The 26,621-nt window shown below is 42.3% G+C and overlaps 1 protein-coding gene across 2 annotated transcripts in view; it reads left to right on the top strand.

Annotated features, from left to right (window-relative positions):
- Nucleotides 1-12,382, top strand: part of ASB7 (ankyrin repeat and SOCS box containing 7) — a 52,149-nt gene extending 39,767 nt beyond the window's left edge. The window contains exon 6 of one of the 2 annotated variants that reach the window (XM_003986867.6): nucleotides 8,942-12,382. In XM_003986867.6, coding sequence (XP_003986916.2) covers nucleotides 8,942-9,081 — 140 coding nt within the window. In that variant the 3' untranslated portion in view covers nucleotides 9,082-12,382. The remainder of the gene's footprint in view (nucleotides 1-8,941) is intronic. The other variant, XR_006598950.1, reaches the window with a different exon arrangement.
- Nucleotides 12,383-26,621: the final 14,239 nt, after the last annotated feature.

Raw genomic sequence — 26,621 nt, forward strand, 5'->3', positions numbered from 1 at the left:
GATTTGCCTCTTTCACTGCACTGACATTTGACTGGGTGTGAATGCAACAGTAGGTGAACCTGCTGGCTCCTCAGGCCATGGCCCCCAAGGGTACCAGCAGTCCTGGTGCTCTTCACCGCCGGGCAATCTCACTAAAGAAGATTCCAGTTCCATTTAGGGATGTCTTTGACGAAGCAGTAAAATTAATCCCATTAAATCTGATCCCTCTGCGTGTGTGCCTTTTTAATATTCTGTGGAATGGAGATGGAAAGTATTCTTACTGAGTTGCAGAGTGCTGTGATTGAACTGAGGAAACGCACTCCTTTGAGTTGTTTGAGCTACACCAGCAGCTTTTGTGTGTGTGGAACACCCATTTTTACCTGGAAGGGCGACTGACACCCACACTTACAGCCATTTCACCTTGGATATTTGGCAGACATTTCCTTGTCACCCTAAGGGAAACAACTGACAGTATTTATGGCAAGCCATAAAATCTGAGCTTTCAAGTGAAAATTAGAATTTTGAAAAGCTTGTGTTTGCTACTGTGACTTTGGTACGTTCCCAATATGTAAAGACTTTTTTGAGATCAGCAGTGATACTAACAAAAGTGATTTTTTGATACCGTATAATGAAATGGGCCAGCATTTGGAAGATCTCATAACGTAGTGAACTGTTCAAAGGGCAAGATGGACCAATGGATTTTAATGTGAAAGAGTACAAAAGGTTCATTGATTTTGTTTCAGATTTCCTATTGCAACTAACCTTTAAAAAAATAACACTTGTCGAGTTTTGGTGAAGTATCAAAGATGATGATTATCTTAAAAGGCTGTGAAAATATTCCTTCCCTTTCCAGTTAATGTGAGGCTGGGTGTTCTTCACTTACTTCAGTCAACACCGCATATCACAACAGAATGCAGGAGCAGATCTCTGAATCCAGCAGTCTTCTATGAAGCCAGACTTTAAGAGATAATTTGCAAAAACATGTAAAACAGTGCCACTCTTCTCGTGAAACCTTTTTTATCTTAGAAAGCAGCTTCTTTTTCCCCACAAAATTTACTTCAAGTTATGATGAATTTACCTTACTGTTATTTTTATTTTATTTATTTTGTTGTATTTTTTTAAGATTTTATTTTTTAAGTAATCTCTACATGCAACGTGGGGCTTGAAGTCAAAACCCCGAGATCAAGAGTCACAAGTTCCACTGACTGAGCCAGCCAGGTGCCCCCCACCCCATATTACTGTTATTTTTAAATGAATCAATGAATACGTTTTAAATTTCTCAATCTTCATTTCTAAGTGTGGCAAATACTGATAGATATAACCCACACAACAAAAATTCTTTGAGGTGCTCCAATTTTAAGAGTGCATAAAGGCCATAAAACTTAAAAACTTTGAGACCTAATGATGTATAACCTCTCTGTTCAAATTTTTAAGGACACCTTGTTAGCCTAGTGTTTTCAAATTTGATGAATCTCTGATATATTTCTCTTTGCAGTTACAGTTTCTCTTTCTCTATGATCACATAAAACAACGCCTGGATAAAATGAAATGCTTTAAATTACGACTTGCCCTATGCCAGCATATTTACAATTTAGGATCTCTAGAGATCAGTGTTTGCTGAAGTGTGTCTGTAAAACTGTGGTTCTATCAGATGCATGAGGGCAAACAGATTCATTATTCAGATTAATTTGGAGGATTAGTAAGTACCCTGGACTCTAGATCTCACTTCTAGAGAGCAGCATATCCAAGGCGCAAGAAGTCCAGTAAATTAACCATTTTATTTTGTTCACTAAACAGCTGAACAAATTACACAGCATCTTTTATTCCTGTGGCAAGCTCTGGTATAGATTTTTTCTTACGGCAAAGAATATGCTATTTGGGTTTGTGTTTACTGGCCTAAGGAGTCCAAGTTGATGCAGCGATCTGTGTTTCCAGTAGATGCTGTTCATAGACCTGAAGCAACCACTCAGTATGCTTCAGTGGTGCGTAAAAGATAGGACTGGGTTGTATTTCAAATTGTATAATTTAAGAAATTAAATGGCTTATATTTCTGAAAAAAAGATTAGGTAGAAGGGAAATGAATTGGGTAAACTGTTTTGGTGGAGACTTAAATCTGTCAAGTACGTAAGCTTGTTACTTTCTAGAACAGCATCACAGGTGTTTAAAAACACTGTTTTAGGGACGCCTGGATGGCTCAGTCAGTTGAGTGTCCGACTTCAGCTCAGGTCATGATTTCATGGTTCGTGGGTTCAAGCCCGGTGTCAGGCTCTGGGCTGACAGCTTGGAGCCAGTTTGGGATTCTGTGTCTCCCTCTTTCTCTGCCCCTCCTCCACTCCCACTCTGTCAATCTCTCTCTCAAAAATAAACAAACATTAAAAAAAAAATTTAAGAACACTGTTTTATAAACACTGCAGTAATCTGAAGTGTGTTTTTTATTTAAATAGTCAAACACTATGTTTTAGCTGCAAAGTTAAAGTTCCAAAACAGTTTCGAACTTTAAAAAGTAAGAATACAGGTCATGACTTTTTTTTTTAATTTTAAGAAAATTTTAGGCTGTGGTGTTCTCTGCTAAATCTAATGGAACGACAGGCATGTCAGCAGATGATCACATAAAACAACACCTTTATATCAGGTGCCCTTATTCCTGTGTTTCTTTCAAATGCTTCTTTAATCAATTTCTTTGATTTTTTTTTTTTTTTTTTTTTTGGTAGGATGATATCAAAACAGTGTTACCTAGTATAACTCTTTGGAGAAATCATTTATGTAACACATTTTACCTAAGGTGATTTTTGATTATTGATTTTTTTTTCCCAAAGAAGTTGGGAATTTGCCAGACATCTACATTGTAGTCTTGATAGGCTTTTCAGTACCAATTACTAAAATCACTTTTAGAAATAAATAGTACACAGTTCTAAATCAACTTATCCTACATTTTAAGGTTCTTTGATATAGAAAGTATTACCTTATTCTGACTTTTTTTCATGATACTAATTTTGCTTTCTGAATTTTTTAAAAATATTTATTTTGAGAAAGAGAGTTTGTGCACATGTGTGCATGAGCCAGGGGAGGGAGAGAGAGAACCCCAAGCGGATCCACACTGTCAGCCCAGAGCCCATTGCAGGCCCACTGCTTGAACTCACAAACTCTAAGATCATGACCTAAGCCAAAATCAAGAGTCACTTAACCGACTGAACCACGTAGGTGCCCCTATATTGCACTCTGCTTTTTAACGTAGGCTTCTAGAGATTTGTCACTTGTTAGGAAGCAATATTTTGTTTGGTGCAAATGAAGAATGTAGGTCAAAGCTTACTTAGCCTGTGGAAAAAAATGTAACCAATGGACAGATGTCATCAAGGCTGATATTGTATATATTTGGATTCTAAGGCTTAAATTATTTTACAATACCATGATTTTTATTTTAAGGCAAGGTAGAAATTGCCATTGTCCTATGAAGTAAGATTTGTTGAACGCATTTCTTTTTTTTTTTTTTAATATTTTTTAATGTTTATTTATTTTGAGAGAGAGAGAGAAGGTGCGAGCAGGGGAGGGGCAGAGCGAGAGGGATACACAGAATCAGAAGAAGGCTCTAGGCTCCGAACTGTCAGCACAGAGCCTGACCCAGGGCTCGAACTCATGAACTGTGAGATCATGACCTGAGCCAAAGTCGGACGCTTAACCGATTGAGCCACCCAGCTGCCCCTGTTGAACATATTTCATACTGAGTCCCTGTGAAAGGAATTCAGAGAGAAGAGCAAAGGAATAAAACATGTTTATAGTAGGATTTTAAAATGGGAAGCTGAAGTAAAACAGAAGTATTGGGAGACCATTCCAGATGCTGACCTGAGGTGGGGAGGTGCTTGAAGGGACAAGCTGGATTGTATAAAGCAGTCCAGAGGAGGCTCAGTCTTTCCTTGTGTTTCTTTCCACCCTCCCCTCTGAAATGTCCAGCCTCTTCTCCCTTTCTCCCAAAGAAGACTCGGACCTTTGTTGTGCTTTCATTTTCTTTACGTAGCTTATACAAAAATGTTTTGCCTATCCTATCATAAATATGGTAATGGTGATATCAAAAGGAGGTGGTTTAGGACATTTAATTTTCTAAATTATGCTGCTGCCTGGTTTTGTAATTTATCCTAGACCAGACCCTTCAAAAGCTGATTTCCTACTTTAGACCAGCCCAATTATTACTAATGATGGGCTTCTTTACCAAATGGAAAGACTAATAGCCCTTTGAACTGTTATGCAATTCCATTGTAGTTTGTTAGTGTGAACACCTTATAGTGTTTCTGCATCTCCCCAAGTGTTTATGATTCCTTAAATTATACTCTTTTGTGAGATTCCCCCCCCCCCCCAGGTCTCCCCTGTTACAATCCCTTGGACAAGGCAGTTGTTATTTAGTAGGGTAGGAATAATTTTCTGAGACACCTAATAAACACTGTGCATGTGCGTATTGAGGGGTTTTGTTTTTGGTTTTGGTTTTGGTTTCGTTCTCTTTATTCTCTTCCTCTGCCTTCTTCTCTGCCACTGCTGCCTCCTCTCCCCTCACCCCTTTAATCCTTGGGCGGTGCATTTTTGAGTACATAGTAGGTGCTCTGTAAGTACTTTTGAGTGATGTATTGACAACAAAATAAGTACTTTTTTTTCCATCATGACCTTCCATTCCTAAAATGATACTCCTGAAAAGATAGCTCCTTAGTCTTAGAAATAGCAGTAATTACAACAAGGAGTCCTTACCACTCCTTACTATTTAGCCTGCTTTTCATGGCAAGATTAGTTCAGATCTGTATTTGTGTATTTGTGGCACCGTTGTAGAAGGACATCTCTCCCGTCGTCACTGCACAGCTGTTCACACAAAGCTCTCACACCTCTGCTTGACTCGAGTCACGCAGTGATTTCCAGAGTGCATTTTCCATCATTTTGCCCAGGGTCTTTTCCCCGTAATGGATTACCAGTTGCTCCCATGGTGTCAGCTAGGTGTCTCACTATCTTAACACCAGGAAGATGGAGACCTCAGCTTCCAAGAAGAGTCCTCTTCTTTTCTGGGAAGGAGAAGTAGACGTTATCCTTACAAGTATTTACAAACTACCATTTTAATATTTATTTACCAAATACTTAAATAGCTCTTACTGTGCCATGAGCATGTTAGCAAAATTTACTTTTTGTGCTGGTAGAAAGCCTGTGATGTAGGTGTTACCATCCTTGGTTCATGGATGAAGAATCTGAAGCAGGCGGCTGAGTAGCTTGCCTAGGACCACACAGATTGAAAGTGGTGGGGCCAGGACTCAGACCTGGGCCATCTTGCTCCAGATGGATGCTTTTAACCACCAAGATAAGCCTCTCCCATTAAAGCCCATTCTGCAGACAGGGATTATACATGGTCAAGAAATTTCTAAAAAATCAGATTGTCCCAAGATAGGCAAAGATTGCCACAGCACAACAAACTGCTTAAGGAGAAGGAAAATCAGTAGCAAATTGAGTAAAACTGTCTGATATTTGGACATAGAAAGTACATCTCTCCCTGGGAAAGGCCCGTGTGGAGATACCTTCTGAGGATGATAGTATTTCTGTAGCTGCATCCCTTGGATTAAAGTGGCTAGCTTATCTTTGCCTTCTTGCATTTTATAATAGACAATGAGGAGAGCCAGTATTCTGGCTGCGGAATCTTCTTAACCAGATCATTAGGGCATTTACTACATTCCACGTTACAGCAGGGGACAGTGTTGCCAAACTTTCTGCCACTAATGAAAGATTCCCCTTTCCTCCAGCTTCTAGTAACATTTGAAACATTCTTTTAAGCCCTAACAGCCTCCTCAGAGCCCTTCCCTACCACCTGGTCCCATTGATAGAGCCACATATTTTAGATTTTTTTTTTTTTTTAATGGCAACACCCTGCTTCCGGGTCCCAGGATCTCAGTTATCGAATGCTACAAATTTTAGTGCCTTCACACAGTAATGGTGGATTATTTTGCTTCTCTGCTCCATCTGGAGTCACTTGACTGGGTCCTCTCCACTTTCAAAATGGTTCACTCCAATGGCTGGCAGTTTGGTGCTCGCAGTTGGGAGTTCAGCCAGGGCTGTTGGGCAGTGAGTGACCTCAGTTCCTTTTTATAGACTGCTTGGAGTTCTTCGTGGCATGGGGGTAGCTGTGTTCACAGAGTGAATGTCCCAAGGGCCAGGTGAAAGCGTGTCCCCTTCTATGACTTAGCCATAGCAGTCACATAACATCACTTCTGCCATAGTTTCAAGGAAAGGGCACCTTAATGGTGGTAGTTCTCAGTCTGTACAAAAAGAGCATGAGGCATAGGCGAAGGTGTAGTTACTTTTGGAGAGCATGGTCTCCCACAAAACAGGACTATCAGAAGATCCCCATACATAATATTCCTTTGTCTCAATCCCTTCTTTTTTCCTTAGCTAAGCAAATTCCAGTAACATAGTTTTTCTACTTTGTTGGATGGTATGTTTTCATTTAAGTGCGCATGTATACTCATACATGTTAACTTTGTCCTCACCTGCTTTTTTTGCCTGAATACATTGAGCTTATTCCTTTTATTAATGTTCCGTTTGAAAAGAACCTGCCATCTATTAGCAAAATCAGATTCTTTGTTTCGAAAAAAAAGAAGGTTCATATCTAACTCCTATTCTGGTTTGCATTTGCAGATCAAATACTGTAAGCATTTATTGAAAAATGACAATGATAATTTATTCCCTTCCTAATGGTAGCCCATGAAGGGTGGTGAAAAATAATTCAAAACAGGTTAGAAAATGATTTGCTGTTGACATGGGTGGGTTTTGCAATAAGTTGGCTGGTTTATCCCTTATGGACAAGCCTGTTAAGTATTTATTCATTCAACTAGTATTTATGGAGTATTGTGTCAGGCACTGGGCTTCCTTGGCAGCCAGAAGTGGTCTTGCCCTCATGGAACATGTGACATAGTGAGGAAAGTGGGCATTAATAGATAGTCACCAAATAAATGTAAAATCATAACCTTATTAAGTGCTGTAGTAGAAGAGAGCTCTAGAGTATCTGATGGGGAACCTGACTTTGTCAATCCTAATGAAGTGCTTTTTTAGCAAAGATTTGGACAATGGAGAAGACAAATCTTGGCGAGAGACACGTGAGTGTGTATGTGTCACAGCCTCACATAGATCCCAGGGCAGATATCTGTAGATACCCATGCACCTGTTTTACAGGCATTTCCAGGAAAGCAGTAGCTTCTGTCAAGAGACCATGTCTTAAGTAACTCTTGGAAAGCACATGTTCATACAGGCTTTACAGAGCAGTTTAAGGAGCCCTTTTCATTTATGGAGAATTACTTAATTTTGAATAATGGCGATTGCTACAAACAAGGACAGTTCAAGTAAGGGGTATAAAGTACTAAGGATAGCAGTGGTTTCCCATGTAGGCCCTGGGGACCCCTGGAGCTCCACAAGACCCCTTCCCCATCTGAGGTCAGAACAGTTTTCAGAATACTGAGACATTACCTGCCTTTTTCATGTTCTTTCTTTCATGAGTGTAAGTGGACTCTTCCAGAGACGAGATGATGTGAATTTAGCACAGCAGATTGAATGTAGAAGCATATATGAGAACTCCACTATCATCTATTAAGCCAGCCTGTTAAGAACTTTGCAAAAATGTGAAAGAGTGTCATTCTTCGTGTTATTTTTCTAAACATTGTTATTTTTGTGCCAGTGTTATTTATGGCAACGTGTAATGAGCTTATTTTTATCTTTTTTTAATGAATACATGTTTCTAAAATGTGCTTTACCTCCTAATTATTGATAGATACAACCCACATAGATGGAAGTTCTTTTGGGTCCTTGATAAATTTTTTAAATGCCAAGAGGTTTTGAGACCAATAAGTTGCGAGAACCGCTGAAGTATGGCATTCTACCTGACTTTGAGCATATTACTTCATCTCTCTGAGACGCAAGGAGTCTGTAAAATGGGGATGATGATCAAAGTACTTCCCTCATAAAAGGATGAAACGAGTTAGGGTATGTCAAGAGCTTAGAAGAGTACGTGGCCCGGAGTAAGCGTTTGGCATGTTAGCTTTTGTTATTACTACCATTTAATATGGAAGCAGAATTTATGTGAATCCAAACACGACTGAGGCACTGCTGCTTCGAATTCTTGCCTGTGTTTGTGGTCATCTAAGTCGTTTTGGTAAAATACAGTGTTCCAAAGCGAAAGAAATTGGATTTTGTAATTTTTCTTTTGAGTGGCAGCAGCGGTTTTCATTGGCACATGGCCAGGGTGTGAGGTTTGAAGACACACAGCTTCAGAATAGTGTGGAGTGCTTTCTCCGCCTGCCTCCCTGCCCTCGCAGTCCAGGCCCTCATGCCCACAGCCAAGGTGTGCCGTGTCCGGAATCCTGGCGAGCAGGTGCGCCGATGTTGTTTGAGAAAGCTCCCCGGAGATCGTGCTATCTCTAGGCTCCAGTGTCCTGGATGGTGAGCTGGAAGGAGGGGCCACATTAGACAGCATTTCATTCAGCCCCCTTACTTTTCAGATGGAGGAACTTTGGCCCAGAGGGATGATTTGTTCATATGGACTCACTCAGCATATTAGAGGCATCCCAGGATGAAAACCAGCATTCTGATTTGTAATGGAAAGAATACCAGCCTTAGAATCAAAAGAACTGTTTTTAGTCTCTGCTGAAAAGCCTTTGGTGGTCATCTGACATTGAGCAGTTTACTCCCATCCTTAAGACTTTGAGTCCTTATATTTGTAACATAGAGATGAAAATATCTATCCTCCCAAGGTTGTGAAAAGCATCAAATAAGACCTCCCACAAAGGTACCCGGGATGTGTCCTCTCAGTAAGAATCTGTCTGATCCTTTGCATGTGAAGTCCACAGAGGGGCGCATCCCTCTGAAATAAACAGTTGTTTTCGAAACTGAAAAGCCTGCCTTAAATACTGTACTTTGTAGCTTTGTAACAGTTTCTTTTTTTCTGTCTTTTTAGGACAGCCCAGAAACTTACAGGACCTGTGCCGAATTAAAATTCGACAATGTATAGGCCTTCAAAACCTAAAGCTACTTGACGAACTACCAATTGCCAAGGTCATGAAAGACTACTTAAAACACAAATTTGACGATATCTGATGTACACAGAACTGTGAGCAAGATTAGGAGTTATATTCCAGATACTTAAAAGGCTTTTTGCCTTGCACAAAGTATATCCTATGCAATTTCTGATTTGCTGTGAAGTCAGAAAGCAGGTATACACTTTTAGGTTTTTTGTTTGTTTGGTTGGTTTTCATGGTAGGGGAGGGATTTTTTTTATATATATATATATAAACACACACACACAAACACACACACACACACACATATACACACACACACATCCCACATGCTTGAAGGTCTTAATTTGGTTTCTTGGTCCAAGTTTAAGAGGTCCAAGCTTTCTATACAATATTGCATTTACAAAACTTGTTTTTCCAAAATGACACAAGCAGGGCTGAAGTGGAGAATTTACCCTTTCCAAATTTATGGTTTCATGGGCGCGCACGACGGTATGAACCGGCAGAGCACTTGTTAAGGTTTGGAGGCACAGCTCCACCCGGGGTGGGGGGGTGGGGGGGGATCCTGGGTTCTACTGGAAAATGCCCGAAGAAATTTTTAAAGTAATGCTGTCACCTCATTCATTTTTAATGAGTACAAATTGGCGGTTTCAAACTGTTCCTTTCCTAATTAATGTAGCTTTCAGATGACATAAATCCAGTACCTCTGCTTTCCTGTTGGTGTGCTCTTATTTTTTAACTTATTTTTTTAACAACTGTAGTACACTACCCGGAGACATTGGAACTCAACTTCTGTCTCTAGTTGAATCGTGCTTTTAAAAAAAAAAATTAATGGAAAAAGAAGATAACTTTATAAAGCCAGTGTGTTCTGTTTTTAAAACAGTGCCTCCGTGCAATACCCTTTCTGGTGTATTTTATCCATTATTTCACTTGATGTTTCTCATTCCACAACCGGCTCCAACATGCCCACAAGGACAGGAACCGCTACTTTTAATTTTAATTGCAGAACCATAGTGTGTCAGTTGCAATTTCCATTGTAAGCTTTGTCGTTCACTTTAAGCAGAAAATTTCATATCCTGGTGGTAGAGTCTTCCCTAAAAATAGCCCAAAATATTGTCAAACCATTTGGCTTTAACGGTTCAATAATTCGGGGTGGTTTCATGGTGTTTTCTTTTTTTCTTTTCTTTTTTTTTTCCTCTTCCCAGTTTAAAAAACGATTTCTAAAGGGTACAGTTTCGAATGGGTGCGCAGTTGTAAGTCTGGTTAATTCCTGTTATGCTAATTAAACATTTCCTATTCATTTTAAGGTTATGCACAGTGAAACTCTTCTGGACGGTCATTTTATTTTCTGGGTTGATTGGGCATACGTTTGCAGTGTAAACATGGTTATGATAATGTGTAACAACGGGAAAGGTTCCAGAAGCATTAGGGATCTATGATGATGCCCTTAGAAATGTGTTCTGTGCTTGATTTGTCATCATATTGGTTTCAGAAGAACCTTTTCAAATATCCCAGTATTGTTCTTAGTGCTTTGGGAAATTTCAAAATATTTACACACTAGTAATAAATTTGTTATCAGAAGTTTACAAGATGAAGGGCTTCTCTCGTCTGAATTTCTAGTTTTAAGTCATTCAGTATAAAACGTTTTCATCTGGAAAGTGCAAGCAGAATTAAGAATCTACTCTGGCTTTACATTTTTTAGAGAGCCAGCAGCGCCATTTTCTCAAGCACAAAGTCTGTTCTCTTGGATGCGGAGTAGCTTTGGTGTTGGAGTATCTGATCTGCTGTAGGCATTGCATAGGTTTATGAAGAACAAGAACGGGCAGCTTTGGAAACAATGATTTGGGGGATTGCTGATGGGGTACATGGACTCTTTTGCGGGGAGCCAGTGAGAGCGTGGCCAGTTTTATAACCATTCCAAAACTAACTGGAACCTGATGGATAGAAATGGGTCATCTCCATCTTCCAAGAGAGAGAGTCCCTTTTGGTAGTGAACTGTGTTCTCATTCTTTTAACCAGTGCCCAAGTCAGAACTGAGACATACTTGCAGCATCAGGGGCATGGCATGGCCAGAAATGAATTGAGTGTTACTTCCCCCTCAAAGCCCAGGCCTTAGGGAGGCGAGGAGCTGGGAGGGCGCCTGGGACCCTGCACTCTGAGCAGGAATATTAACATTACCGTCACACAGGGCTTCTTTCCTCAAACGTGTGTATTCATTTATTCAGGTAGATTAAAATGATTTCTTTCCCCAGCCATTTGGAGGTTTCCAAACTAAGTTAGCCACTGGGTTTGAGTCAGGGAATTCCAAGTAAGAAGATCAGATTAAGGTAAATTCTTTGTTCTGTATTGCTGCTGCAACTTCAGAAACAAATTATGAGAGCTCTTCCTGGAATTGAAATTTCTATTTAATGAAGAAGTGGATAATTCCATTGTTTATTGTTTGAAGTTTGATTTACCTGGAAGCTTAAAGAGAATGTTTTGGTTTTGTTAGTGAAATCCCAATCACATACCCTATTCAACCACAACTAAAACTTCAGTCTCAAAGGTGGTAACCGGTAGAATACAGGGACGAACGTGCAGGTCCACATTTGAATTTAATTGGCAGGGATGCATTCTGTGGTCACGTCATGAGTAGAGAGAACAAGTATTTTCAGAAGATCAACTGATTGGTTTTTCCTGAATCTTCACCACAGTGTTCCAAACATTATCAAATTTGTCACTGAGCCTTCTATGTTCCTTTTGGAATTTATTGTTTAAACCTATTCTTAAACCTTTATAAAAATATATTTGGCAAGTACACCAAAGAAACCAACTCATAAAAGATTATGATCATTAATGAACTGCCAACCTCATCTTTTGAAAACAGAAGATTTTTTTTTGTGTGTAAATATTTGTGTTTATAAATGTACAGCAGAGTTAAGAGTGTTTTTTAGGTTATTTAATTCCCATATTTCTAAACTATTTACTACAGAATAATCCACGCTTGTTAGTTTGGAGGACTTGACTGTTTTGTTTTTTTTAATTCATTATCAGTCATGCTTGGAACAGCATTTCCGCTAGAGAATTCAGTGTTCTGGCAGGAGAAAGAGTCCACATCTGGAGCCTGAGGAGTCTAGAGTGATTTGTCAGACGCACACCCTAAGAGACAAGAATGTATAGTTTCATTACCAGAGTGGACCGTATGCAAACAGATTCTAACTTCCCTGCAGGTTTGCTCAGTAGCCCAGAATGTGATTGGGATGAGGCCCTTTGCCCACAAATTTAGCTTTCATGTAACTCCTAGTGTTATATCATAATGTATTTTGTTCTTCCTTTGTAATGTAAGTTTTGCTTTGGGTCAATTTGAATTAAAAAAAAAAAAACTTAAATCTGGTTTAAAACCCTTTCGGAATTGTGTTTTATTTCTAGTCTACCTTAGCTTTTTCATATTCTAGGCTGTTCGGTGAAAAGAAACGAAGATCTGTCTTTCATTCATCGGCATTTTAGATCATTGGGAACTGTATGGAGAGCGTGATCCAGAAAACAGCATCAGTTTAGATCAGAGAAGGCAGTTCTTGCCCCCTCCCCCAATCACTTATTTCGCCGTGTTCTGCATGTACCACCACAAAAGAGTGTTGATTGAGCACTGAGCCCTTTCGGGCCCAGTTCACCTCTGCCTCATGCCTGCCACACCTTGACTGAGCACAGAGTTCGGACCACATTGTTTCTAAGCACAGAACAGAATGATGAATTGGAGGTAGTTGATTAGTCTGCAGGAGATAGAAGCAAGACAACTCTGATTTCACACTTCCTTTATGTAATATAAACACAGTTTGATTCAGGAGAGACGACTTCACACTACTGTGAGTGACGGTGTGCTGAGGAAAAGGGAGGGCAGACAGTTGAGACGGAGCACCCCGATGCAGAAATAACCGATATTTTGCAACTAACTTTGTTGAGGACTTGTCCAGGGTTTGGCACAACCAAAGGCCAAGAATGGGACATTTGAAACCATTCCTAATGATCAGCAGGGGAGTTCAGATGTGAAAAATAGCTGTGTTGCTTGGAAATCTTGAGGTCATTCCTTTTCCAATATGATGTAAGTAGTGTTTTGTTTTTTCAGCTGACAATTTACAAAAATGGCTTACTAGCTATTGATAAAACAGATTATCTACTTGATAAAAAAATATTTCCACATCCCATGTAGCTGCGTTTCAGAGAAGAGAGAAAATGGATTTGTATCTTCTGTCTGTATTTATGTAACATAATGTAACTGTGTTCTCTTAACACGTCTTACAAATTTTGATGTTAGAACTTATATGAGCTTAAATACCAATAAAGATTTTAAATATCCACTGCCAGATATTTAGGCCCGAGTTGCTCTGGACTCCTAAGATACAAAGGTAATTGGTCTTTATTCGGTCATTAGTTATTTGGTCATTACCATTGAGATGTCTTAAGTGTTAGATAACTGAGGTGTCAAGTCTGCATATGGCGCTGCTGGATCTCATGACTTTTCTTTACGCTGCTGGTAAATAGTATTTAAACTTTTGTAAATATATTTCTTTACTAAGGGATCATGATGCCTTTTATAGGTATTTCTTTATCTTCCAGAAGAACTCTGTGATTCCTGAGTGACAGTTAACATTCTGAATCCCATTTGGAAAGACTGAGGTGATCTGCAGGAAGGTCCTGTAAGAGATGGTCGGTGTGGGAATGAAACCCTGAGCTAGTGCTGCTACTCCAGTGCTCGGTCTCTTGTCCTGAAGGAGTGTCACACTCAGTATTGAAATGTGCTCTTTTGTTTCATTCATTCGCTGACGCCCAGAGTGCCTTGTGCTGCGTTTTCCATTGCGCATCCACAAACCATGCAATTTATCAATTCTGAAGATCCATTACGGGTAAAGGATCAGATTCCAGGGAATTACTCTCTTCTGTTGCAGATAGGACCTTAAAAAAATTCATATAATTGTTTGTGGTTACTATAAATACGTTCTGAATCTTGGTTTATTCCAGCGTGTCAAAAATCATGCTTAGCACATTTTTTATGTTTCCTTTTAATTAGGTAATTGTTTCACATTAGTTAAGTGTGACTTCTTTTACGTTACACTAAGTAGTAATGAAGTGATTCACTTTTCTCTGAAACAGTATTTTATGAATCAGAAAAGAAGTGGCTTAATTTGGACAACAGGACTTAGTTGAAGTTGAGAGACTCGGTCACGTGATGAGTAGGCTGTGCCTTTGTGACTGACACAGAGGTAATCCAGCTGCAGGGAGTTCCTATTTTATCTGGCAAACGGAGTCCTATTTTTCTTGCTGCTCAGGCTTGAAGCTAATGTTGCTTTTCTTCCTCTGATAGTGTTGGGTCAGGTCACTGCTCAGTTTTCTTTTTCTTTACTAAAAAAAAAAAAAAAAAGACCATTTGTAGGGGTAGGGCATGGGTTTACAGTACATGACCATTTTGTATTTCTCTAGGGGCTTTCTAGGTTTTCCCTCTCTTAGTTCTGGCCACTTAACCCTTGAGCAAAGTACATACACGTGCACAAGGTATGGCCTTGGCCACACCAGGTTGCTTTTGTGTGCTGATTGTAGTAGAGTTCCCAGATTGTTTGTTTTTCCTGCCTTACCTGGGTAGAATTCTAGCTTACTACCATTTAGGAAGAATGCCTAGCAAACTAGTCAGGGCTACATCCATCTATCATCTTGGGTAGCGCCACAGAGGAACAGATTGCATTTCTTCTTGGTTTATTACCAGTGCTCTTAAGAAACCATTTGCTGTGGGGCGCCTGGGTGGCACAGTCGGTTAAGCGTCCGACTTCAGCCAGGTCATGATCTCGCGGTCCGTGAGTTCGAGCCCCGCGTCGGGCTCTGGGCTGATGGCTCAGAGCCTGGAGCCTGTTTCCGATTCTGTGTCTCCCTCTCTCTCTGGCCCTCCCCCGTTCATGCTCTGTCTCTCTCTGTCCCAAAAATAAATAAACGTTGAAAAAAAAATTTTTTTTAATTAAAAAAAAAAAAAAAAGAAAGAAACCATTTGCTGTGAGTTCTTTGCACAGTGAGTTCCTGGGGGACAGATACCTGGCCTTATTTGCCTAAATCTCAAACAGTTCCCTTAAAGCCTCCAAGGAAACCAGGGACAAGTGGATGACAGCATCAGCTTTTCTCAGCTCCAAATCTCAGGTAAGTGGAGTCCTCATTCCTGCCAGTATTGCCTTTTGCTGTTCCTTCCTCCTCCCCTCTGTCCGCATCCCTCTGGCCTCCCATCCACCATCGTCACTGGGCAGCGGACTCACATGATCAACCATGCGTGACACTGTGATGGCAAGCTTCCAAAGAGAGACTGCTGGACTCTGGCTGCAGGGAATTCTGTCTACCAGGAGACTGCGTCCTGAGCTGGCACAGCGCATCAAGCTTCTTGAAGGATTCCTGTTCCCACTGGGGCAGTGGACACTCCATGTATGTCCAATTCAGCATGTCTAGACAGGGAGCCCCGACTCACTGTGTATCTCTGTGGGCTACAGCCATGTTTAGAGCTCTCCTCAGTCCTCAGGGCAGCTAGATGGGGACCGAGGCAGAACCCCTGGCCCATCACTACCCTCCATGCTCAGCCTGCAGAGCACAAATCATATCACTTTCTATGTAGTAGGAAAGCACCAGCATAGGTGGCTCTTTATGTTCTTTAACCTTCTCCTGAGTGCCTCCTTGGCATGGTGCCTCACAAAGTATTACACAATCAATATTTTTCAAATGACTGAATCTCGTCCAAACCCTTCCTTTTACAGGTGGGAAAGCTGGGCGGTTGAGAATGGAAGTGATTTGGTAGCTGTGGCCACGCACGTAGTGACTGGCGGTAGGGCATCGAAGCCAGGCTTCCTCAACCCCTGCGTTCTCTGGCCCTCCCGGGACTAGCTGGCTCTCCTCTCACTGGCACCAGTTGCTTCCCATGAACAGCAATTGACCCATTGTTCACACAGCAATGATGGGATGAGACACACTTTGGCAAGAGTTGGCAGGGCTCGGGATTTTCTATACGTACTTCCTAGATTTAAAGCCCACACATCCATACACTGCCTGTAATTTCCTACAGAATGTTTTCTGAAAATTCCATTTTAGCCTCTGCCACAACTTTTTGAACTGAAGAGAAACAACTACAATTCTGGAGACGCCCTTGGGAAGTACACTGCCATCCTTGTGAGGGTGGCAACAGAAATTCTCGGCATGCTGTGTTTCTGTTTTGCACTGCATGTTTGCAAGATGTCCCATAACTGGATACACGAGCCTGTACTGAGACCCCTGTGGCATTCAAACTCAAGCTTTTTTTTTTTTTTTCCCTTTCATCTTTGATGCAGGCAACTAAGATTGATAGATGTTCCCATCCTTCCATCACATTTTATGATCTCTTACATTTATGATATACATTCCCATTGGGAGTTAAGGAGACCTGCCAAGGAGTAGAGGGAGGAACTTGGATATTTCATCTTAGCAATAAGGTTGAGTTGAAATAAATATCCTTGTATCAGATAGCAGCTAATTGTTGTGTACACTTTAAAATAGATGCTTCTTTAAAAAGTAAAATAAGAAATAGTTGTTTTTTATCTGGAGGCTTCTGAAGTTTGTATGTAGGGTGCTGATAAATTTTCTTAGGGATTAAATCATTACCTTCAGCAATTAAAAAGTAAAACTTGCAGATTTAGAGGTGGGGGGGTACCAAGTGTCACTACTGACATGGAAGGTGTCATGTTAGTTTAACCTACAACTATATGGCCAACTAATCTTTAAGAAAGCAGAAAAAAAAATATCCAATGGGAAAAAAGTCTCTTCAACAAATGGAGTTGGGAAAACTGGACAGCAACATGCAGAAGAATGGAACTGGACCACTTTCTTTGACCATACACAAAAATAAATCCAAAATCAATGAAAGACCTAAGTGTGAGACAGGAAACCATCAAAATCCAAGAGGAGAACACAGGCAGCAACCTGTTTGACCTAGGCTATAGCAACGTCTTACTAGACATGTTGCCAGAGGCAAGGGAAACAAAAGCAAAAATGAACTATTGGGACTTCATCAAGATAAAAAGCTTCTGCACAGCAAAGGAAACAACTAAAAGCCAGCCGATGTAATAGGAAAAGATATTTGCAAATGACATATCTGATAAAGGGTTAGTATCAAAAATTTATAAAGAACTTATCAAACTTAACACCCAAAAAACAAATGATCCAGTTAAGAAATGGGCGGAAGATATGAATAGACATTTTTCCAAAGAAGTCATCCAGATAGCTAACAGGCACATGAAAAGGTGCTAACATCACTCATCATCAGGGAAATACAAATCAAAACCACGATGAGATACCATGGCACACCTGTCAGAATGGCTAAAATTAACAACACAAGAAACAGGTGTTGGTGAGGATGCGGAGAAAGGAGAGCCTCTTGGCACTGTTGCAGAGTGGTGCAGCCAGTACTCTGAAAAACAGTATGGAGTTTCCTCAGCAAGTTAAAAATAGAACTTCCCTACAATCCAGCAATCACACTACTAGGTATTTACCCAAAGAATACTAAAAGACAGATTTGAGAGGGTACATGCACTCTGATGTTTATAGCAGTATTCCCAACAATAGGCAAACTATGGAAAGAGCTCAAGTGTCCCTCAACTGATGGATGGATAAAGAAGATGTGGGGTGTATGTATGTGTAATATATATATATATAATGGGATATTACTCAGCCATCAAAAAGAATGAAATTGAAATCTTGGGGCATCTGGGTAGCTCAGTCAGTTGAGCATCCAACTTTTCATTTGGGCTCAGGTCGTGATCTGGTGGTCATGAGATCAAGCCCCAAGTCAGGCTCTGTGCTGGCAGCCTGGAGCCTGCTTAGGATATTCTCTCTCTCTCTCTCTCTCTCTCTCTCTCTCTCTCTCTCTCTCTCTCTCTCTCCCTCTCTCTCTCTGTCCCTCTTCTTCCCCCCATTCTCTCTCACTCTCCCTTTCTCTGCCCCCCCCGACTCTCTCAAAATAAATAAATAGACATTAAAAAAATGAAATTTGCAACAACATGGATGGAGCTAGAGTGTATTAATGCTAAGTGAAATAAGTCAGAGAAAGATACCATATGATTTCACTCATATGTGGAATTTAAGAAACAAAACAGATGAACGTATGGGAAGGGGGGAAAGAGGGAAACAAACTGTAAGAGACTCTTAATAATAGAGAACAAACAGGGTTAATGGAGGGAAATTGGTGAGGAATGGGCTAGATGGGTGATGAGTATTAAGGGCACTTGTGATGAGCACTGGGTGTTGTATGTAAATGATGAATCCCAGAATTCTGAAACCAATATTGCACTGTATGTTAACTAACTAGAACCAAAATAATTTTTTTAAAGGAAGGGTGTCCAATTATTTTACCCTAATTCATCAGCCTTTAAAAGTATGATGCTTTATTCCAGAAAGTATCCATGGAACATTTGGAGGTCCCATGGTTAAAATCACAGCAGACATGTCAATAAGGTGGTCATTTCACTTCCAACTTCCTGTCAATCCCAATTCAGGGTACATTTGAAAGTTACCACCACCACCTCCCCACCCCTGGCAGGTGTTTCTAAGGCATGAGTTGTAGGGTCATTAGGGTCTCCACCTGCCGGGGTAATACCAGCAGAGATGAAATCCCTCGCCTCACACCTCCTCATGGGAAGAGCTCGTCCGGGGAGGAATGGGTTCAACACATGGCCACAGTTCCATAACAAAATCCAAGATACACCACCAGGAGCCTAGAATTGAGACAGCCAGAGCTGGTAGCAGTATCTTCCTTAAAGCCCCTTAAAGGAGCCCCTTAAAGAATAAGGGATGGCCTCACCTGAGTCACAGAAGCTGTGGGCCTGGGATGCAGCAACTTGCTACAGCCTGTTGAGCACACTTGCCTTGACTCCTGATTCCTGTTCAATCTGTCCTCTGGTGTATCTATCCCATAATGCATAAGTGATGAATGTGTTAACACACCCCCACAAAAGCGTGTGTGTGTGTGTGTGTGTGTGTGTGTGTGTGTGTTATTACTAAAATAAAGCCTTAGATGAACAGAGATGAGATTTTGATCAAAGAATAGTGTTGGACAGAAAACTGGCTCTCATGGAAGTAGGGCAGGCCTGCGTGCCTCTGCAGAGGTCAACTCTGATTGTGTGTCATGACGTAAGCAGGACTTCCGTGTTAGGGGCCTGAGGATTTATAGTAACCGGTTAGTCAGGTCTAGAAGGGGATGGGAAACTAAGGCAAGGAGGCAGTGGAGGGGCTGGTGCTCAGGAATGAGTGTTAGCTGGGAGATCTGTGGTGGGGGGAGCAGGGCAGGGGTGTCCCATCCTATTGGACACCCAGCCCGAACCCAGGACAGTAGTTGGGATTGCCTCTTGGGACGGCTTCTCCAAGGCATTCCTGTTCCAGTGGTGAGAATGCCCTTCCCCTCTGCTTCCTTCCCTTGGGAAGTCATGATTGGAGAGATTGTCCTGCAGTTCCTCTTTCCAAGGGGGAAACTGGTTTGTAGGTTTGTCTCCACCTGCCATGTTGGAAGCCCCTGGAAGGCAGGGATCTCTCATTGGGCTTTGTGGCCCAGCAAACAATGCCTGGCTGTAGTCATGGGGCCTTGTAGATGGTGAGGGAGGGAGGGAGGGAGGGGGTATAACAGACCCTTGAAAGCTCTGTTATCAGGTAAGAAAATTGGAGGAGAACCAGTGTTCGATTTGCTCACATAGATTCCATTAAGCTACCATTTATTCTTTGTCGATTCTCACCAGCACCCTGTGAGGTAGGTTCTTTGATCGTTTTCACAGCTGAAGAGGCTGAAGCTGGTTCTTCCCCACTCCAGTTTGCCTGTCAAGCTCTGCCAGGCCCTGGCCCACCCACCTCACCAGGGTGCCTCCTCCCCAGGGATGCTTCCCACGCTCCAAACGGGCCTCACTCACCCTTCCCTGGGCTCCTCCAGACATCTGTATTGCCCCTGTTATCACAGATGCCACCCACTGTCTTGTTCATTGTGTGCACTTGTGTTCCTGAGGGTTCTTAATGTAGAACCTATGAAATCTAAGTGTGTGACATATTGTATGGGTGCACATGTGAGTTTTCTAGGGAAGAGGGTCTGGGGTACTGTCAAATTGTCAAAGGGCCCTGTCATCCCCTAGTGCCAACAAGTGGCACATTGACCCTGTGGTAGTTCCCGAGTGTGTTTCCCTGCCAGCCCAGTACCAAGGGCAGCTCCTCGACCCACCTCTGGGGCCCTGCCCATGTACTTGGCCTAAGTCCTGAGTACTCCGCGCTGAGCCAGGTGATGATAGCATACACCTCCTCCTGCCTCCTGGGCCCGGAGTTCCCACCTGGCCCTGACTGGGCTGGGGTGTGAGTCGGCTGCCTTGGTCTCCCTTCCTCCCCCATCTTTCTTCTCATCTCCTCACTTAACTATTTCCACATGACTCCTAAACCTCCATCTTCAGTGAGAAGGTCTTAGGGAGCAGAGAGTTTTGGGGCAAGAAGGGGCCTGGGGGACCCCATGCTGTAATTTGGGGAAAGGAGAGGACACCCTGACTAGAAGAGCCTGGAGAGCTTGCCCGTGGCCTCGCAGCAGATGATGGTGCCAGCCAGATGCTGGGCCCTTCTTGCTGGCCGTCCACTGTGCTTCCCTCCACCCAACATCTGCAGGCTCCCCAGTTACCTCAGAGAAAAACTCGGAGCTTCGAGAGGAACAACAGCAATGCTGACTCTCCCGGATGATGAGCCATGACATTACTGTCCTGAGAGGCCCTCAGAGGGTTACTGTGGCCAGAACGGGCTCTACTGTGGCCCATGGGTGGGGGTGCTGGCACTTTGGTTCACAGCCTTCAATTGCTTGCCTCATCCTTGAGCTAGGTTGGCTCCCCACGATGTATACCCCCGCATCACATCCTCTCCTGGGCACCTTTGGGAGTTAAGATAAAAGGGCTAGTATATAGGCTCCAGTGTGGAACATCTAAACCCTATATTATATGAGGATCCTGGCAATCCCTTTGAGAATTCTGTAGAAGCACTTACTCACCAAGCCTATAATTAAGTAAGTGGCTAGCTTCATGGAAATGCTTGATGTTTAGGAACTTATTACAGGGTTTCAAAAAACGAAAAGAAAAAAAAAAAAAAACCTGACCTGAGATTAACTGATACTATTACTTCCTTCCCCATATAATAATTTTTAAAATTAAAAAGTGCTTTAATCACTTTGTTTTAATGGATAAAAATAAAATGCCTGCTTAGTAGTTTCTAACTCATCATCTCAATGATATAGAAGTTGAGATACTCCTCCAGTCGGACTGTACCCCTGGAAAACTGTATGAGAAAGCTCCTTCCTGAGAAGAGTCCCTTGGTCTTCCTAACACAGTGGAACCCCAGTTGAGTTCTGCATGGGGGATCCCTTATGTAACATCCACAGACCCCACCACTGTTGTCTTTACTGAGCATGTTCACAAAGTCCCAGAAAAGTTGAGAAATCCAGTTGAGAACTGCTGGCTCATTCAATCAATACATACATATTTATACATATTTTAGCACCTGTGCTGAGGGCCAGCATAGTGCCAGCATTCAAGGAGCCAGCTGGTGATGGAGCCCAGGTGACAGATAAGAGATAATGGGGTGGGGATTTCGGGAGAGGAAGAAGCAGGGCTGGTGTGGGGAGGCCAGGCTGTGTGGAAATCAGGTAGGGCTGTGCTTGCCCAAGGGCTTCCATGTTTTAAATTCAAACTGTACACCATTCCTGGAGTGTGGAATTATGGTACTCCACTGTATACCTTGAGTGAGAATCAGAATCCCCCAGAGGGCTTGTTAAAATATCACTGAACTCCACTCCCAGAGTTTCTGATGCAGCAAGTCTGGGGCAGGGGGAAACTCAAGAATCTGCATTTCCAATGAGTGCCCAGGTGATGCTGATGCTGCTGGTCAGCAGACGACACTTAGAACCACCACAGACAGGTATTACCTCAGGCTTTTGCATGACAAAAGGGAGAAAAGATAACAATCCAACAGTTAGTATGAGATGTTATAGAAACCACCTTCCTACTTGTCCATGAGTTGTGAATAAAGTAGATCTAGTGATTCTCAGAAACCACAGGTAAAATGAGTCCCCTTTATGGGCCAGCCTGAATGGTTCTATATGTATTGTGTTAACAAAGAATAAAAATCTCCCCCCTTACAAGCTGACTGTACGTCTGGTCCTTTATGTCTCCAATTACCTTTTGCAACTACTTAATTTAAGTTGGGCACAGACAAAACCAGTAGCCTGTAGTTCTGCTATCCTTCTGTTTTTGTTCTTCAGCCTAGTTAAGCAGCCTGTAAATAATATGGCTGCCAAACATTGGTAATGACAGTCGTAGCCTGCTCTGGGGTGGGGGAGACCGTGACTCTAGCTGCTTCAGCCAGCATGTGCTTTGGCTCTACCCACGAGGCGAGCTGCCAATGGCGTGTCCCAAAGATGGAAAGAAGCATCAGCAGGGATGCCCCAAGCCAGGTTGGGCTGGGGGCAGCCTGAGCTCCCCACAGTAGCCTGAGGAAACTATTGCACCTGCAAATCCTTTCCTAGCCCCGGGATGCAGCGTGGGCTTCTTGGAGACTAAGTTGGTATTACCCATTTTAAGACATATACACACACACAAAATCATCAGGAAATGAGTATAGCTTTGCACGGGCTGCTGCTACTGCTGATTCAGGAGCCACTCTGAGAGCCACCAAAATGGACTCATCTCTGTATGGAATCTACATGCTAAAAACAAAGAATTCATGGTGTTCCCTCCTCCCTACCATGTCGTGTTTTTTTTTTTAACAGTTTAGTTGCATTTGTAATTGTTATACAAAAAGCTTTACGTATTTAATGTGTACAATCTGATGAGTTTGATTGTTCCCATTGGAAAGTTGGAAAAACAGACAACTTGAAGGAAAGGCAGTGTTCAGAGTTTGTCCTCATAGTGCAAGAAGCTGCTACATGCAACTCGGGACTTGGGAGAAGTAATGAGTGTCGCTCTTAAGGTTCCAGTCTCAAGGGGCAGGGGGCCTGGGGGGGGGGGTAGGAGAGCAGGTTGAGACACATGTGGCAAAGACAATAGTGGTGTTCCCAAAGGTTCTGAGGGAACTTCCCAAGGGACGCTTTGCCTACCCCTTGCCCCAAAGCCTGGCCCCAGTGGGTCTTGGGACAGTGGCTGCAGGTGACTTGTCCTGCCCATCAGCCATGTAGCCTCTGCCTGATGATGATGCAGCCTGTGTAAATGTGAGGTAGAACGGGGGCTGGAAGTCCTTCATCAGGCAGAGGTGCTTAATAAAATATTCAGGGTCTCTGATGCCTTGGAAGGATTTCAGCAGGTCTATTCTCCAAACCCTGTATCTCCTGTTTGCCTAAGTATTTTTCTAAAGGAAAGTGCAGCTGAATCCCTGGCCTCCTGGTCCAGGACAGACAATCCTGTCCTGCTATTGTATTGGTTTTACTTGTCTGGTTTTGGTTGGGAGACCAAGTGAATATGACAAAACTTAGATGTGCAAAGTTTAAATTTTTTGTGTTTATTTTTAAGAGAGAGAAAGAGAGCATGAGCAGGTGAAGGCAGAGAGAGAATGGGAGACACAGAATCCGAAGCAATCCCCAGGCTCTGAGTTGTCAGCATACAACCCAACACGGGGCCTGAAGCCACAAACTACGAGATCATGACCTGAGCCGAAGTCGGACCTTAACTGACAGCCACCCAGGAGCCCCTGGATGTGCAAATCTATTTTCACATTGCAAATATTGTGTTATATTTTCCCCCAAAACACAAAGGAAAATTGTCTTCTTGCCAGCTTGATTGTATGTTCTGTGTGGGCTGGCCCTGGTTTTTCCTCAGTTCTTGGATTCCAACACAGAGCTTGACACATAGCAGGCATCCATTCATGTTTTAGCCTACTGAGTTGAGGAAACACTCTTAGCATTCATCGGTTAACACAGTTACTAACGTGACGTGGTTTCTTTCTTTTACACACTTGTATCCAGGGCCTCCTGAATATAGTGCACTGCAGTCAGCCCTCAGTAACCCAAGAGGAATGGGATCAGGAACCTACCTTCGAATGTTTAGGTCCTTGGAGAGAAGAGATGGTGAATGAAAATTACTAACGCGATGGAAAACAGGAAGGACCCTGAAGAACAAGAGATAAAGGGCTGCCGCAGAACACCCTGAATTGTAGCTCCCGAGATCCAGCTCCCCATTCTTTCTGATTAGCTTGCTAGAGATAGAAAGATCCATGACTTGGGACTCACACGGCCTGGGCTTATCTGGCTTTGCTGGTAACTGGCAGTGTGACTCTGGACAAGTCATTTGCCAAGGATTAGAAGAGATGCACTAAGGGCTCCCTGACCTGCCATACTGTATGATTCTAAGTTACAGAGAAGACAGGAGGGGAAAGAATGGGCACCTAGAGCAGCAAACTAAGCTGTGAGCCCCAGCCGGGTTGTTTGTTTAATATACTCCCCTCCCCACCCACCCATCCTATTACCGCAGCTTATTAGAGGTGGTTTATGAAAAGACTGGAATCCATGCTCCGGGGTCTGCACTGCTCTGGCGGAGGGTTTAGCACCATAAAACTCACTTTGTAAAAGTGCAGCAGCTGTGATAAATAAGCTTAAGCCTCAGTAATCACTTTTTCACTTTTACCAATTACGCTAGGCTGCTTTGTGACAGAAGTTAATGCCAAGTAAGAATTTTAAAGAAGCCTCATTTTCCTTGTCTAATTAAATTAAGTACTTGAAAGGTGATTCACATGTTGATTTTCCCCCCATTAGTCAACTGAAAATTACAGGGTCTTTTAGGAGTTGAAGCCACGTGATTCGCAGGCTCAGCCTCTAGGGTCAGGGAGCCCTCACCCCTGGACGCTCTCCTGCCGGCATCCCACCTACCCATGTTTTGTGTGCAGCTGTCCATGGTGGGGCTCTTGGGCCAGCACTGCCCAGGAGAATTTAGGGAGGGCATGCCTGTTTGTTCTCTAATCCTTCCACAAAATTCTGCACAGGATGCCTTTGTTTCCAAGGTTTTGATATTCCCAACATGCAACAGGTCTTTCCAGAGTGAGGAACAAGGACCGCTTCCTCTTCTTTTTTGTTCTAAACCGGCGACAGAATTCACCTGGATTGAGAGATCATTGTGTCAGCATTGCTCAACTTCCTTCAAGGTGAAGATCTGGATTGTTTAAATGCCAGTAGCTCCCGACACCATTTCAACAATGCAGCCAGGATGCTGTACTTTGAAACTTGCGATACTTTTTCTTCCTTATTTTCTGTTTTTACTCATTCTGCCTCTTGTTTCTGAGGTAGCACACAGGTGCATCAGAAGCAGTAACATATTCTATGCATGTATTTCCTTGGACACAGAGAGGCCCTGGGGAGCATCAGGGAGGCTGGCTGATGGCATTGAGTGTGAGCAAACGTGCTTTGCCCACATGTAAGAAGGATCATCACCTCTAAAGTGACTATGTCTGATGTAGGTGTCATGACTGGGTCAAACTGTTCACCATTGTTCATGGCTCATTCCAGGTCTTCCCTCTGATACACAGAATAATTGTGTGCATGCTTTGAAAAGTCTTTGTTATTTCAAAATGAGTATATACTCTTAAAATGCAAACAATAAACCAATATTAAGTAAAAAATGAAAGCCCTTGCTTTTCCCTCTCAACGTTAATCATGTAGTGTGGATTCTTCCAAGACTTTGTGCATTTAGTTTTACCAAATAATCTCTCTGCAGATTCCTTCTCTCTATTCATGGAAACTCTTTCCTGTTACCATGTGTAACTATGCCTAATTCTTGTTAATGGCTAAATTCCACATTCATATTTTTTCTTCCAACCAATGTGTATCAAGCAACTTCCATGTATCAGGTACTTTAGGAGTTGGGGAGATAGCAGAAACTAGTTCTTTTATGTGTCCATTTCTTACTCAATTCTTTCTTGAATCTAAAGTATACACCCTGCTTCCTAACTACTATCTCATCAAGGGTTTTATTTTCTCAGGTTGAAATTTGCTTGACATATATTTGTTTACTGTCTGTCTACATTAAAGTTTAAACTGAAATTGATGACACTTCCTGTCTTGTTCGCCAATATATCCCAGCGCTAAAACAGTATTTGACATATACCAGTAGTTCAAAACCTACAGATTCTGTGCCTAGCTGGATGGACAGGTGGATGGACAGATGATTCTTATATCTACCATGGATAAAGGGAGGAAGTAGATCTGCTCATTGATGACCTTGACTGGGTTTCCTTAAACTTCCAATTCAATCCTAGCTGTTCATTAGATCTTTATGCAAGTGTGTTTTTACCATTCCTTTGTTAAAATGTTGACTACTTCCATACAGATGGACAAATAGTCATTGTCTGAGAACTCCAGTGTCCCCAGCACCCCACTGGTCTAGGCCTCCTCAACCTTGGAAACCTCACCCAGATCTAGCAGTTCCAGGGGCTCTCCAGCATCTGGCTCTTGTGCCAGGACCAGCGTCAGTTCTGATTGGTCATGACATTGGTCCTGCAAGTTGTTCAATGCCTTGAATATCACCCCTGCCTTCATGGACATAACACTGTTCTGGTTCACTTGTTCAAGAGAATCATTCAGCTTTAACCTTTAAAAACACAAAT

The sequence above is a fragment of the Felis catus genome, chromosome B3 (genome assembly GCF_018350175.1).
Source record: "Felis catus isolate Fca126 chromosome B3, F.catus_Fca126_mat1.0, whole genome shotgun sequence".
Lineage (NCBI taxonomy): Eukaryota > Metazoa > Chordata > Mammalia > Carnivora > Felidae > Felis > Felis catus.